The following is a 14387-nucleotide window of genomic DNA, read 5'->3' on the forward strand; positions in this document are numbered from 1 at the left end:
AGTGACACGCTCATTTAATGTGGTCCAAACTTTCCAGCCCAAGTTTTGTGATTGCTGCAGTAGAATGCATTAGTAGAAAAACATGAACTGCACAATAATGAGGATAATTAGAAGTTTAGAGGTAGCCCACACATTTCTATTGTGCCGCCATCACCGTTTAAATAATGAGAGTATCAACATGGTATCAACAGACGTCCATGTTGCACACTGTGTTGCCTACAGCAAAAATGCATAATCATGTTGTTTTTATGCATGTTTTTTGACTACATATAAGGCTAATTTAAAAAAAGTCACCCATGTTTCTTATGTACATAATTCATTTTACATTTTGCATTTAGGTAAGATTTCTTCAAATAAAATAAAAACAGTCTTATAGCCTCTGGTGAACAACAAAGACAAAATGGAGTGCTTCCCCTGCTGCACTGGGATTAGACTGCATTTCCAGTTGCATGCTCTGTCGCTTGTGCCCAGAGCCGCCTGTCTCTCAGATGAGCTTTAGCCCTAACTAGCAGAATACAGTTGTCACAGTACAGGAGCTGTGTGCAGCCAGGCAGCCTATAGGCAGAGAAAGGGGGAGACGGAGAGCGCACTCATTTGCTTTGTGGCGTTGCATCTTAGTTACTCTGTCTAATTAAAACGGCTGTCTGGAGACTGAGTGTCTCTAGGCGTCACCCTGCCCACATCAGCCCGCGGCAGACACCACACCAGCGCTTCATGGTGTGGATGCTGTATGTCATTCCGCTCGGCCTGTGTTTTATTTTGATTAAATAAAACAAAACCCCTCAACAACAATGTCTCTAAATATTATCTTAACCATGTCACCTTTACTATCACAAAACTGTCTGACTTTGATATAATAGTTGCTCGGCACACTCAGCATTGTTTTGTTGGTTTGATTTGAAGTGGCTGTTTGTTTGCTGCACAAAGAAGGGTCCAGATTAATATTAGACATTTCATTGTTTAACAGTGTGGACAATATTATATGACAACATAATCCACAATAATCTCTTCTAGAGTAGTGAACACACATCCACACAGTTTGTCAATCAGCATAAACATAATTAAAATGCTACAGTGCACACTACCTTTTAGATTTGTGATTGGATACTCACATCTCTTGTGATGAGAATACTGTGATTATGGGACATTTGTGTTGCTGCTGTTGTCCTCTATCCTTTCCCACTTGGTCTCTCTCCATCCTCCACAGTTTGCCCACCTTCTCAGACCAGGTGTGAAAACTTGAGCCTGCCCTTGAGGCTGTGAAGATTGCAGAGACAGCAGCAGTGCAGCGCAGTCACTCCCCGAGATAAGGCGCGCATGTATTGGACCTGGGCTGTAAAGAATCTGTGGATGCTCCTGCTATTCCTGATAGGACTCCCCGGTCTTTGTTCTTTTACAGCTCTATCTGATACACAGTAAATCTGAATTATAGATGCCGCCTCAAAGAAACCCACTGCTTTTACAGCTTAAAAAGAAAAAAGAATCGCAGTAAACATGTCACGGTTTATTTATCTGCGTGTGTGTGTGTCCATGCATCCTATGAGCATCTTGGTATCTCAAACTGTGTATCGAATTTTCAGACTCTTAATAATAGATGTGTTTGCTGTAAATATTTCATGGTCGGCTGACTGAAAACACATGCCTGTCAGAGATATGGAGGTAAAGGGAGGGGGGAGCGGTGAGCGAGCGGAGAGAGAGAGAGAGAGAGAGAGAGAGAGAGAGAGAGGGAACGAGAGAGAGAGAGACAGAGAGGGAGAGAGAGTGAAATGTAATAGGCAGGTTTTAACCCTCGTATTCTGCCTTCATCAGCCAATGGAAACGCTGTGCTGACTGTATATATGCTAATCGGTTCTCTTCCTCTCCTTCTCCTCTTTCTCCTTGTGTGCGCTCCTCCAGGGCTCCCAGGATTCGACAGGAGGACAGGAAGGACTGGTAGCTCCGCCTTTTGCAGCGTTCCCCCCTCCGCCCCCACCTCAAAACGGCCTACCCGGGACAGAATTCGGCCCCGGGGCCATGTTTGGTGCTGCGGGCCAGGGCACAGCAGAAGTAGGGGCCAGTGCGAATGGGGCCAACGGTGCTGCTACTACAACAAACAATAATGTAAGTATTGTTTTCCTTTTTCTTTTCTGGAAAATGTGGTTTGCTTTAGTGAAATTGCTTTTTCTATGTTCCATCCTTCATTTTTTCCTGCTCCACACAGGTCAAGACAGACGAGTCGTCCCAAGGAGAGGCGGGGGTGCAGTGTGGGACAGGGGGCTCGGCAGGAGCAGGAGGAGGGTCCCCAGGAGATTCAGAGGCCAAAGGCGCTCCAAAAAGGCTCCACGTCTCCAACATCCCCTTCAGATTCCGGGACCCAGACCTCCGGCAGATGTTTGGGGTAAGAATCAATAAATCAAGTAAGCACCACTCTGCAGGGACCAGGCCACATGACAGAGGGGTGGGCACAGGCATAAATGAATGAGAGAAACAGACCTAGGATAATTGCCTGTGTGTGTCAGTGCTAGCAAGAGGCCAGGGTTCAAGGGAAAGAGAAGTAGCAAGAGCTTTTTGTCTTTGGTGCTATAGTGACCCCTGGTGTCAAGTAATTAGAATGCCTCTTAGTTACTCTTGTGATTTCAGTGTTGAGGGCCTCGACATTTTATCATAACTCTATGTATAAAAATAACTTGAAGCTGCCTGCCCTTTTATTTGGCAACATTTGGCTTTGATTTGGCTTTTATTAGAAATATTAATGATTTCAATGCTTCAGTGTGTTGATTAAAATGTATACAATTTTAAAATGTGTTTCTTTTTTATTAATTTTCAGCAATTTGGGAAAATTCTTGATGTAGAGATTATTTTCAACGAGAGGGGATCAAAGGTAAGTATACACATATTTGTTGACTGGCTAAGACTCCAAGTGTTCCTTAAGTGCCTAAGTACTTGTGCTGCTCTCACCGCCTGTCACCTGTGCTGTGTACCACAGGGTTTTGGCTTCGTGACATTTGAGACCAGCGCAGATGCAGAAAAAGCCAGAGAAAAGCTTCACGGCACACTGGTGGAGGGCCGTAAGATTGAGGTAATTTTCTTCACGCTGTCTCTACCACCACTCCCTCCTTCTGGCTTCTCTTATACTCTTGTGCTTGTACAATGACTGCTAGCTAGAACTCATCCTCCCTCTAGTCACATGCTCTGATGCAGCCCACTGGTATCCCACTCCCTGGACCCTTTCCTACAAAACTATTACTTCCAAATCTGTTTCCCTCCTCCTTGTGTTTTGGTGGTGCCAGTGATTGGGGGTGCAACAACAGTACATAAGGCATGCTGTTTACTTTTCTTCTGCTGCCTTTATTTTGACATATTTGCCTTTTCACCTTTTTCCCTCACTGAACTCATAGCCACGTGACGTTCCAACTTTTCTTTGTGCTAAAATGGGAATGTTTGTGTGGTGGTACCGGAGGTAACTTAGAGGAACGCAGGGAAAGGATGATGCATGGCAGATGGCTGTCAAACACTCATTGAGTTCTTTAGTGTAGAAATCCCTCTGTGTTCCTCTCTCCCGGTGCTGTGGCTAAGTGGTTGTGACAAGCTTCTGGTGCAACGGCAGCATGCTGGGATCACAGCGACACTGACGCATGTTCACTTTCTGGAGATTTGGCCAGAGGAGTTTGATGTGCAGTTCTGTGGGTGGAGGTTGTGTTTTTCTTTTGTAACAGAAGCATGTGCTGACTGTGTCCAGTTGCTCTTTTCTTTTTACTTGGGGGTTTCAAACAGCCACTGTCTATTTTGGAGACCCAAGCCACTGTAAGCCAGGACCTGTGCATGGGCTTATGGTGGAACTCCTCCTTGTGAGTGTGTGTGGATGTTGAAGTCATTTCTTGCATGACAGATGAGACTGGCTGGATCCTTTTTTGTTTTTTATTTGGCAGAATGGTTGGTTGCGAATGAAAGACAACCACCTGCTCCACACCCCCTTCACCTCCATCTCCAGTCAATCAGCCAGCTGAATGGATACAGATGGAGCCAACATAACCTGTCTGTGTTGTGTTGTTGAGTCCTTTCCAAATCCATGCATGTTCCCAGCCACTTTGTAATAACGAGAAAGCAGTTTGTCTTCATTTTGAGTTTTGAATCACTCTGCATGTTGTACTGGCGTAGTGGTGCGGGCCGCGGTGAATTGGCTGCATGGTGGGTCAAGCAGCGGGAGCCTGTGGAGTGTTTTGGTGCATGGGCTCAGAGAGACAAAAGGCTGACACAGGACAAATATTGATGTGTTTATTTTTCCAAAGCAGCATTTGTGCCATTTCTCCCCTCTCACAGATGTTAACTCTCATCTTAACCGGGTCATATCATTTCAGAGTTTATTAGACTATATTTATAAAAGATGGAAAAGTAACTCTGAAATATAGGCCATTTGTATAAGGCTGGTTTTGTGTGACCATAGTTTGCTAGCATGTCAGTTTAGCATGGTTATTTACTGACATAAATGTAGGTAAGATTACACAGCTCTATTGAGGTAGTCAGATGTTTTGTTTTGCATGTCAAGATGTTGTTTTGAATTCCATAGATGAAACTTCCACATTTGTTCATTTAGCATGAAATCAGCTGCACTCTGTGGCCTTGGGGAGTGATTCCACTCACTGGAATAGGGCTGAGGAGCTGAATTGAGTTTTAAATGACTCCAATCTGGCATTTTGTATTCTCAGTGCATGTTTGTAGATGATTATTTAGCAGTTACTAATAGTGCATGCAGTTAGCCATTATAAAACAGTCTACGCTCAAGTTGTGCTCAAAGTTCCACTGTACTTCTCTTTGTCTGGAATAAAACTCTGCGTTTTGAAGAAGTCACTTTGCCGTGTGCTTCCAATGTGTCCATGTAAGTCGCCCAACTACAATTGTCTCTCTACCTTCTGTTCTGTGGCCTCATCTCATTCTCTTCATCTATATATGGACTGCAGGGTCCTATATATAGGCGTGCAAGTGTGTCTGCTGATATGCACTCACAAACACCTCAAAGCATCTCCCCTCATCCATCTCTAACCATGTTTGTGCCAATGCTCAATCACAAATAGTTCAGCTGACCTTCTTCATAGCATTGGTTTGCCTTGTGCACATGCGCACCACTGCCATTAACTTTGAAAGATAATGATGGAAAGGTCCTTGGATCCATTTAACCACATGTGTTTAGTCATTCATGCATCAACTGACAGAAAAGCCATTACTGAGTAGTACGCTTCCATGTACACACCAAAAACATACACATTTATCATTAAAGCCAGTTTTGATTTCATGACCAGTAGTGCTAATCAAATCCACAAAGTGTTGGTCTAGTAAACAGATTTGGCCCATTGTACCACCTGTTCTTCCATAGCTAAGAATCTAAGCTCTGAAAAAGATATGCAGTTTAGCTCATCTTTATTTAAATTTCTGCGATGGTTCCATCTGCTGCAGTGTCAGACTGTCAAGATAAACTACAGATTGGAATAAAGGCATTCAATTAAGTTGTTTACCCAGTCGGCCTGAAACAATTAACACTGAAAAAGTGCCAGCTTTATCAGTTTAACTTTGATCTTTGTTGAGCACCCATGCGCTAGAACTCCACCAAGGACAGGAGTGGCACATGTGGGCCACAGAGGAGGAAACTATAGGAACTTTTAGCCCCCTATTAACACACGCTTAAAGCTGTGGCCCTATTCAACTGCTGTAATGACAGCTCTTCTCAGCGCAGAGTTTTAGACGGTTAAAGGGAACTGTGTAAAGGAGCTGAGGTGTGTGTGTTGCATCTGCATGTGAGTGAGACAAGTGTGTCATTTCTGTGTTTGGGCTGCACAATATCCTGAGACATAATTGTTGCTCAGATCAGTAAAAGTTATAAAAGTACATTTATAATTCCTTTTAATGGCTTTTTATACTCAAGATAAGTAGTCTAACTGAAAGCTTTCTTTTCTATCATTTATGAAACATTCACATCATGCCTCTGCTATGACCTGTGAGCAGTTAAACTATTATGCACAGATCAGATGGTGAATGTTGTTTAAAACAAGAAAGTAGAGTTTTATCATATAAAAAGTGAAGATATTGTGCAGCCCTAATGCTTGTGGGTAAATGGAGTGAGGGTCTTGCATGTTCGTCCATCCTGGACAACACTCGGCAATGGGACACAGCTGGCGTTCCTCTTCACCTGAGCCTCAGCCTCATCATTTCCATGAGCATTTCCGAGGCTTTTATTCACCGCTAAAAGGTTTGGAATGATAAGACACGTGCACAAACCAAGGCTGCCAGCTCCCATGTCCCAGTTTCAGATGAGCGGCTCCCTCACTTCCCCTCTCTGGAATTTGACTTGTCCAGTTTTGTCATATTGAGTTTGTGTTCCTGCATGACTTGTTTTTAGACAAGACTATTGGACGTGTGTGTATCCATGCGTGTATGCTTTGTACATGAGTGACAATTGTCCAAAAGGGGAAAGAGAGTTTGCACTTTCCCGTTCCACTTGTCTGTTTTTGACTGTGTGTCCAATCCATCCTTCCTCTTCTTTACCTCTTCTTATTGCCAGTCTTTAAATTCTTTCATATCTTTTCTAATTCATATTTTCCTTATTTTGAAAACATTTCTGTCTTTTGTAACCACTCTTGTATTGTTTGAATGTTTTTATGGTGACTGGTGGTAGAGAGAGGAAATGTTAGCCATTTTTCCCACAAACAATTTAAAAATAAGCTCTCCCCTGGTGGCTTGACTTAAACCACAAAAGCCTTTTCTTGCAGCTTCTAACTAAAGTAGCTCCCTTTGTCCTTTGACTGTAATTGCCCCAGACCGTGTCAAACCATCCCATTGCTATTCTTAAATGGAGACTGGTGTGCTTTTTGACTGGTTGACACCGATCATTTTAACTGGCTAGCTTTTTGTAAAGCAAGGTTGCCCCATATCTCCATTATTCTGTCCAGTGGTTAGATTTTTAGAGATTAGCTGAGTGTTGCTAAAATGGTCTGTTAACAGATTCTATGAGCTTTAAAGGGGCCATAAGCGGAGACATTTTAGGCTTCCTTTGTTTTGTAGGATTATTTGTTCTTTTTATTTATTATATTTTTTCTGTTTTCCTGACGACTTCTGTGTGTTGTTGTCAGTCTCCACGGTAACCACTCGCTGTTTCTACGGCAACGGTAAGTTGTGTACAAACATTTATCACTGAAACTGATCCCACTCCCCCACCCCATCTTTGAACTAGTTCTAATGATATTGGAGTTAGTAATAATTGTAGTGCTAGTTCCTGTCTGCTGTCACATAGACAGACAAAGCAATAGCTGTATTAGCCCTAACACCCCCACCATCTCATTAACACCTCTGAGAATGAGCCGATGTAATCACTCGATGCAAAGATCCTTGATCTGTCTGCTAAATTCTCCCCCAGGACCTTAAATGCATACTGTTTGTTTCCCCAATCATTACAAATCTGCACAAATGATGTAATGCCTCTCGTTTCATTGACCTGCCTGCTAAGGATTGATCTGCAAAATGTACACGCTGTATGTTAACATACTCACAGTACGTTACCTTGTTATATTGTAGACCGGCACCAGTGGGCACAGTTCTGTTTGTGTGGCCACACTCTTACTAAAAGATTAATTGGGTTAGGATACTTTACATTTTTCGAAGGGACTGTTTGAAGCTTTAGTTGGGAGTCAATTTATGAAGATTGTAAGACTGTACATTTCACTTCAGAAATGTAAACGTATCAAGGCAGGGAATACAGACTCCAAAGCTATTCAAGATCGACTTCAAAAGTGAGTCCACCAGTCTCATCCCTGGAAACACTGAAAACTGGCACTAAAAACAAATGTGTTCACTTTTTAAGAATGCCTGACAGAACTGCCATGTGCTTATTACAGTAGCATCCCTTTAAAAGCTTGTGCAGGTATGATGACATCTAAAAACAGCCAGTATATTAACCATATGCATCTCTGAACCGATATGGGGTTTACCTTGCTGGGTCTACATGCTGCCATTTTGTTTTCCTTTACTTTTGTTTTAGTTTGGTTCTTGTAGTGGACTGTCTTGTGTTCTCAGTAGTGGTAGACGACGTAGTTGTAGTGTACTGGTCTCAGTGTGTGACACAGTTCTAATGCCTGGCCAAGTGTCTCATGTTTATTTCATTTCTCTTTTTTGGGAATGAGGATTTCTTTCTCTCTCTTCTGTCTCTCTCTCACCACATACAATGAGATTTGCAGGAGAATGGTCACCAAATCTAATATTGCTTTATTTGAATGATGCACCTTGGTATTTTGTTCATTCATTTTGTGTTCCTCTTTCTCTTCACTTCATCTCTGTCCTGATTTTGACTGGCTCTGTCTCTTACTCTCACCTGCACTCCTCATGTACCTGTCCCATCTCTGTCTTGTATGTGTTTGATGTGGGAGTGCTGCTATTGTAATTTGATTGGTTTCTATGCTGCATCCGACGCTTGCTGATTGGCTGATTTTATTTTTATTTTTCTCCTCCACTTTTTAGTCATGTGATGCACCCATATATGGCTGCGTGTTAATTTTTGTGGTATATGATTCTTAATTTTGTCCAAAAATGTTTTTGCACCCCCTCTTTCTATCCCCTATTTTTGTATTTAATTATTTTTTTTTTTTAGGTTTGTAAACCCCACAAGTTTGGTTTCATATGGACATGCCTGATTTGAGTAATTCGTATTATTTATTGTTAAGGAAAATGATGGGCCTAGAAAAGTTCAGTTATCAAGTCAGATTTGCCTTCCATGCCGACTTTTGGTTAATTTGCATGTGTCCACCTAATTAATTGCATTAATTGTGCATGACTCAAACAGTATACAGACAGGTGACAAATAACAGAGAAAGGCTGTCGGGAGAGCCCCCCTCTGGATGACAATGCTCCCTCCCCAGGCATGCTGTGAATACAACGTGACTCATCTGCTGTGGGCTCCACACTGCTGCTTATGTTGAATCATACATGCTAAAGAAGTGCCATTGTTGAAAAAAAGAATGTTCCTAGATTTGCTGCCCTGAAACTTTTGCCCAAATTATTTTGTTTACTTCCTGTAACATCCCTTTTAATTTCTCCATGCACAGTAGATTATGGCTTTGCACTGTGCTCCATTCAGTGCAGTGCTCCAAACCGTTCAGTTCTGCAAACTAAAGAATATTATTTTCATTACAAAATTCAGTCAAGGCTGTGTAGGATGCTTATGTACCTGGTGTCCGTGTTAACTTTTTAAAACACCAAAAGCTGAAGAATAACCCAACTGCTGTAGAGGCGTTCCTTTAAGGACTCTCAGCTGAAATGCATAGTACTACTGCAGTGCAGAAATGCTTTAGGCTCGAGTGAACAATGTCATCAGAAAGCTACTCCGGCTATGCTAATTGAATCAATCACCACTGACCTTGTCATTTGGAATGAGGGGAAAAATGAAGTAAACCCCATTTCCATTTGAATTAATGAAGGCTGGCTGATAGAAAAATATGTCGCGAGAAGTTCTGTGAACAGCAGTGGAGCCGTAATGGTTTCCTAAATGGGAGTGCGGTGTTTACATCCACACGGGCACTCATTTCCCAGTCTGTGTCCTTTTTTGTCACACATAAGCACACTCATCATGGCGCGCCTAAAGGTCATTAATCTTTAGCTTGTTTCACATTGTGCAGTGGAACAGCACACTCATACTGCACCGTTATTAGAGGAAGCTACAATCTCCTTCTTTTAAAGCCCATCAAAGGAAGATGAGGACAGATCAAGGGACCCGTGCATGAGCCTTTGAAGCCGAAAGAAGATTATCGGCCATCTTGGAGAGAGAGGCATAGGCATTAGCCTGAAAATGTCAGTGGATGTGCACACAACATGTGCACGTATTAAAATTCTCAATGGATCATACAACGTGCCTGCTCCAAAAGACTAAACTGCTGCTGTGTTTCTTTTACTCTGTCCCTCTTCGACACAGGAACATAAGCAGTGCTGTCCCCATGGCAGCCCTAATGCCTACCCGCAATGAATCACCAAATCTTCTCTGGGCAACTGGCTTTTAATTGCATGATGACTAAAAATCTCCATAACGGTTCCCACCCACTTTTTCTCCCCGCTGTAATTGACATGCAACACACAGACAGAAGTGAAAGTGTTAGGCAGCCATGACAGGAGCAGAGCACAGCTGAAATCCTTGTATGCACTCCCACAGGGCAACTACAGCGCTGGGGAATAATGCTGTTTTATAGGTTATGTAAGAAACAAAATGGTGAAGTGAATTAAATAGCCCTAATAGACAAAGTTAGAGTGAGCATGCCAGCAGAGAACTGTGAAATGTGTTAAAGTACAGCTCTGTGGGTGTCTTTGCCTCTGACTGTCTCCTCCTCCGTCTCCAGGTGAACAATGCCACAGCCAGGGTGATGACTAACAAGAAAATGGTCAGCCCCTATCCAAACGGAGAGGCTCTCAGCGCACTGCCTTATGGTAACCAGTTCACTCACTCACGCTGAAACTGGCCAGCAATCTTAAAAGTAAAGACTTGAGCATTTGTGTTAGCAGATGAACGATCAATAATTATATATGATCTATTATCTATTAAAAAGAACACTAATGGAAATCAACTCACTAATGGAAACCAATTTTTCTACTTTATGGAACACATTTACGTAATACAGATACATTTATGCAGCACCATTTGCTAATTTGCCATACTATGTCCATAGGAAAAAATGTGTACTGAAATCCAGGATAGGATTTTACAGCAGTAAAGTTCCTCTCCTCCATAATGTTTTGTACAAGATCGAAACCACGTTGATTATTAATGCCATCTGAGGCCTTACTGCTCAGTGGCACAGCTAAGCACAGGCCAAGTCTAAGAAAATATGGCCATTGTAACATTTGAATCACCACCAAAGGATCATATCACGTGGGCAAAGTATGAATTCAGAAGAAAATATGCTTTTTGTGTCCATGCCTCACCCTTTTTATAGACTGTATTTTCGCCCTAAGGAAATATTCAATACTTTTACGGTTTTCATTTTTAGCTATCTGCATTCAGTCCTTGTGAAATGACTTGTGGTGTTTCATCCATCTGGAAAATACTCCTAGGGACGAAGACATTACTGACTTCCTCCTTTCTCGAACTACTTATCGTATTTTAATCAATTCAGCTGCTCTTTAGGCGCCCACTGGACCCAACAGCCCTCTATAAAAGTGAATGAGTGTGGTAAAAGAGAATGGCAGTGTAATGTTGTTTTATTTGACTCTGCGACTGTCATCAGCAGGTTGGAAATTGAGTCCCATGGTGGGAGCAGTGTATGGCCCAGAGCTCTATGCAGGTGAGACCCCAGGAGACCAGCTCTGATGAATGTCTACTCATGCTGTCGGATCGTTCTGGGGGGGGTTTAACCCGGGTTTTGGTGACTGAGTATAAAAGGGCACTGTTTATTTAAATAGGCATTTGGCCACTACTATAACTGTTACTATTAATTATGGACAGACTGCGCAGTCTCATGGAACCATATTCTTGTAGAGACGTGCACAGTATATAAAGTCCCATAGTGTTTTAAATGTAGGTCACATTTCCTTTGAATTTATATGGATATATTTATGTTGTGCCTAAGGATTGAGTTTACTTATTCTCTTTGTTCGTTTCTGTTAATTTCCTGGTTGTATTTTTCTGGATTTGATTCATGTTCCTCTGGTTTTTCCCAGTGCCAGGGTTCCCGTACCCATCGGCAGCTGCTGCAGCGGCCACCACAGCAGCAGCAGCATTCCGCGGGGCGCACCTCCGAGGGAGGGGCCGGCCCGTTTACAGCGCTGTGCGGGCTGCGGTGCCCCAAGCCGCCATCCCCGCCTACCCCGGGTAAGTCACACTCCTGCTCTGAGCGCCCCCTCTGTCCACTGCACTCACTACAGTCAGGGCTCTCTATAGGGCCACTATAATAGGTACACCTTTTGCCCTCAAAGCCGTTTTCCTTTATCTGACAAAACTGCACACAGGGGAACAAGGGGCTGCAAACACTACCTACAAATTATATGCTTGTTACCTAGTTCTAGTTTCTTCTATGTTACCAGTTCTTAGAAATTCTAATTTGCTGAACAATGTAAATCAGTTCTCATTTTCCTATGCTCAGCTGGCAGGTAGAAAGCACCAGGGGTCTTAGTTGAATCTATAAAGCACCTTTCCATGTCTCATTTTAACAGTTTATTCTTTCCAACATAGCTTTATAAGCAAGTTTTGAGCTCAAAATTGCTGCTCAGTTGAAATTTTGTGTACACTGCAAAGATTAGTTTCCAAAGTGTCATGCCTTCGAGCACAACCATGTGTAGTGGAATAAAACTGGTGTACCTATTTATGTGGCCGCTGTTTATAGATGTACATGGTGGGGATCAAATACAAAAGCCTGATATGTTTTAGCTTAAGCTTAGCCTCTATTTGCAACTCTAGTGTGCAATTTTCCAAATACTGCTCCCTGCTCCTATTTGAGCTGGTCCCACTTTATTACAGCGGTGCTTAGACCTCGTCCAACTGGCACATTGTCAGTCAGCGCGCCGGCCTTTGAGACGAGTGCGACGGGCCCATTTGAATAAACAACACAGATACCAGCATCAGCCGATTAGCATAAACACATCCATATCATTCTGCTCTCCCCTCTGCACACACACAACCCACTGCAGTCTGTCTGTTACTGTGCATGTAGCTGCTGTGCGGGGCTGATTGGCTAATGGGGTCATGATTACAATGATACTCGAATCAAAGCCGCATTGATTGGGAAATAGCCGTACGGGCGCTTACTGTCATGATTCAAATTAAGCAAGATGGAAAATTTGGGTAGCAGGAAATACCCTCTCCATATCTGCTCCACAGTTACAACGCACACGGCTCTCAAACTCCATTCCCCTCATAAAGTGGCCTGTCCCTGGGAGACTTTCAGCAGGCAGGGAACAATGGCAGTTTGTTGTTTCATTTGGCCCACTGAACGTTTTTATTGCTCCTATGGGTCTATTGTGCATAATGGTTTAGCTGTGGAGCTTCAATGGAGGTTTTATTTCCTCTGCATGCTGCATGGGTGTGAAATAACTGTTGTTTCTCTCTTCTCTTTTCTCTCCTCTTCTCCTCTACCCCCTCTGTATTTTGTTGCTGTGTTGTGAATCGCCTCCACTTTGGTTTTGGGACTGTGCACCACCATCTGTTCCTCCACCGCTCTCCCTCTCTCCTCCTCCTCTCCTCCCTCCCCTCCTCTATCTTTCTCAGTGTGGTCTATCAGGATGGGTTTTACGGCGCTGCAGACTTGTATGTAAGTAAACTCACGTCTCACCCACACCGCACTCTCCCCCTCACTGCTTTTCTCTTTTGTTTTTCCTCTGCGGGTGATTCTGCATGTGCGTCCACTCGCCCATACCGCAGACTGCCCCGGCTACAGGTGACTGAGCCCTTGATGGGAATAAAATCAGCCAAGATTTATCACGCCTTTCCACTCCAAAAATGAAGCAGAAATTTTCTCTAAGTCTCCACAACAACATGGCACACAGCTCATTAAAACACAGATGCTGAAAGTGAAATATTACACACCTTACACCTTTTTCAGATTATAGGTAATTTGGAATTAAAAGACAGGTACATGTTTTAAAAATAGTTCTTTGCTAAAGTTTAACCACCTGAACTTAATGTCTAAGCCGTACTATAAAGCTACACGTTACATACATGCATAATTGAGCTGCAAACAGAAATTATTAGCCCTTATTATTACCTCCTATATGACAAATAATCATACCCACATACATGCAAATCTTACCTCTATAGAGAGAAAGTGAGGGGTGGTTCAGGTCTCAGTCACCTGGCCAGGCTGTCCTGTGGGGGGCGCTGCATCGCTGGAGTAGTGTGAGTGTGTAACCAGGTTGACCACGGTTGTTTCTGTTTTCTCTATAGACTAGTGTTTCAGGACTCAGTGCTTAGTCCCAGGTTGCCTCAGGTAGGGTCAACACCAAACCCTCGAGTGTGCATTGTTTGACTTCTACTACTACTACCTCCCACTGATCTTACGAATCATCTTCTGATCCAGTCTGGAAACGTGCTGTCTTCTAGTTGTTTTCAGTAATGACTACTGCTTTGAAGTTTGCTTCCTACTAACAGGATAAGGTCTTTTTGTACTAAACAACTAAATTATAATGAGTTTCTTCAAAAGAGCACCAGGTCTCTCTCTCTTTTTGAAAGGTTTCAAGCAACAACTATGATAATTTCCTCCTTTGTTTTTCTAAATTGATACGCCCACACGGCATTATGACGACTACAGGCAAATGCTGTAGTCTGTCATTTATCTCGTCCTTTCTGGTTGAAACGGAGAACATGGTCTCTTCCTGAATTAACCGCCCTCTCGTCTCCTACGGGACGATTACTGAAGCATGCGCCCATCAGCTGCTGCATGCAGACATAC

General features: G+C 42.9%; 1 protein-coding gene across 8 annotated transcripts in view; it reads left to right on the top strand.

Annotated features, from left to right (window-relative positions):
• The window catches only part of LOC110162292 (RNA binding protein fox-1 homolog 2-like), a 44406-nt gene that overhangs the window by 23371 nt on the left and 6648 nt on the right, over positions 1-14387 (top strand). For 2 of the 8 annotated variants that reach the window (XM_020927161.2, XM_055152820.1), the window contains 8 exons: positions 1897-2100; positions 2201-2377; positions 2807-2860; positions 2966-3058; positions 10347-10434; positions 11232-11288; positions 11665-11815; positions 13208-13250. In XM_020927161.2, coding sequence (XP_020782820.1) covers positions 1897-2100; positions 2201-2377; positions 2807-2860; positions 2966-3058; positions 10347-10434; positions 11232-11288; positions 11665-11815; positions 13208-13250 — 867 coding nt within the window. Of the gene's footprint in view, positions 1-1896; positions 2101-2200; positions 2378-2806; positions 2861-2965; positions 3059-10346; positions 10435-11231; positions 11289-11664; positions 11816-13207; positions 13851-13882; positions 13926-14387 lie in introns of those variants that run through there. The other 6 variants (XR_008632062.1, XM_055152817.1, XM_020927162.2 and 3 more) reach the window with 6 other exon arrangements.

This window comes from Boleophthalmus pectinirostris, unplaced genomic scaffold (assembly GCF_026225935.1).
Source record: "Boleophthalmus pectinirostris isolate CB_2022bp ecotype Guang Dong unplaced genomic scaffold, ASM2622593v1 HiC_scaffold_17, whole genome shotgun sequence".
NCBI lineage: Eukaryota > Metazoa > Chordata > Actinopteri > Gobiiformes > Gobiidae > Boleophthalmus > Boleophthalmus pectinirostris.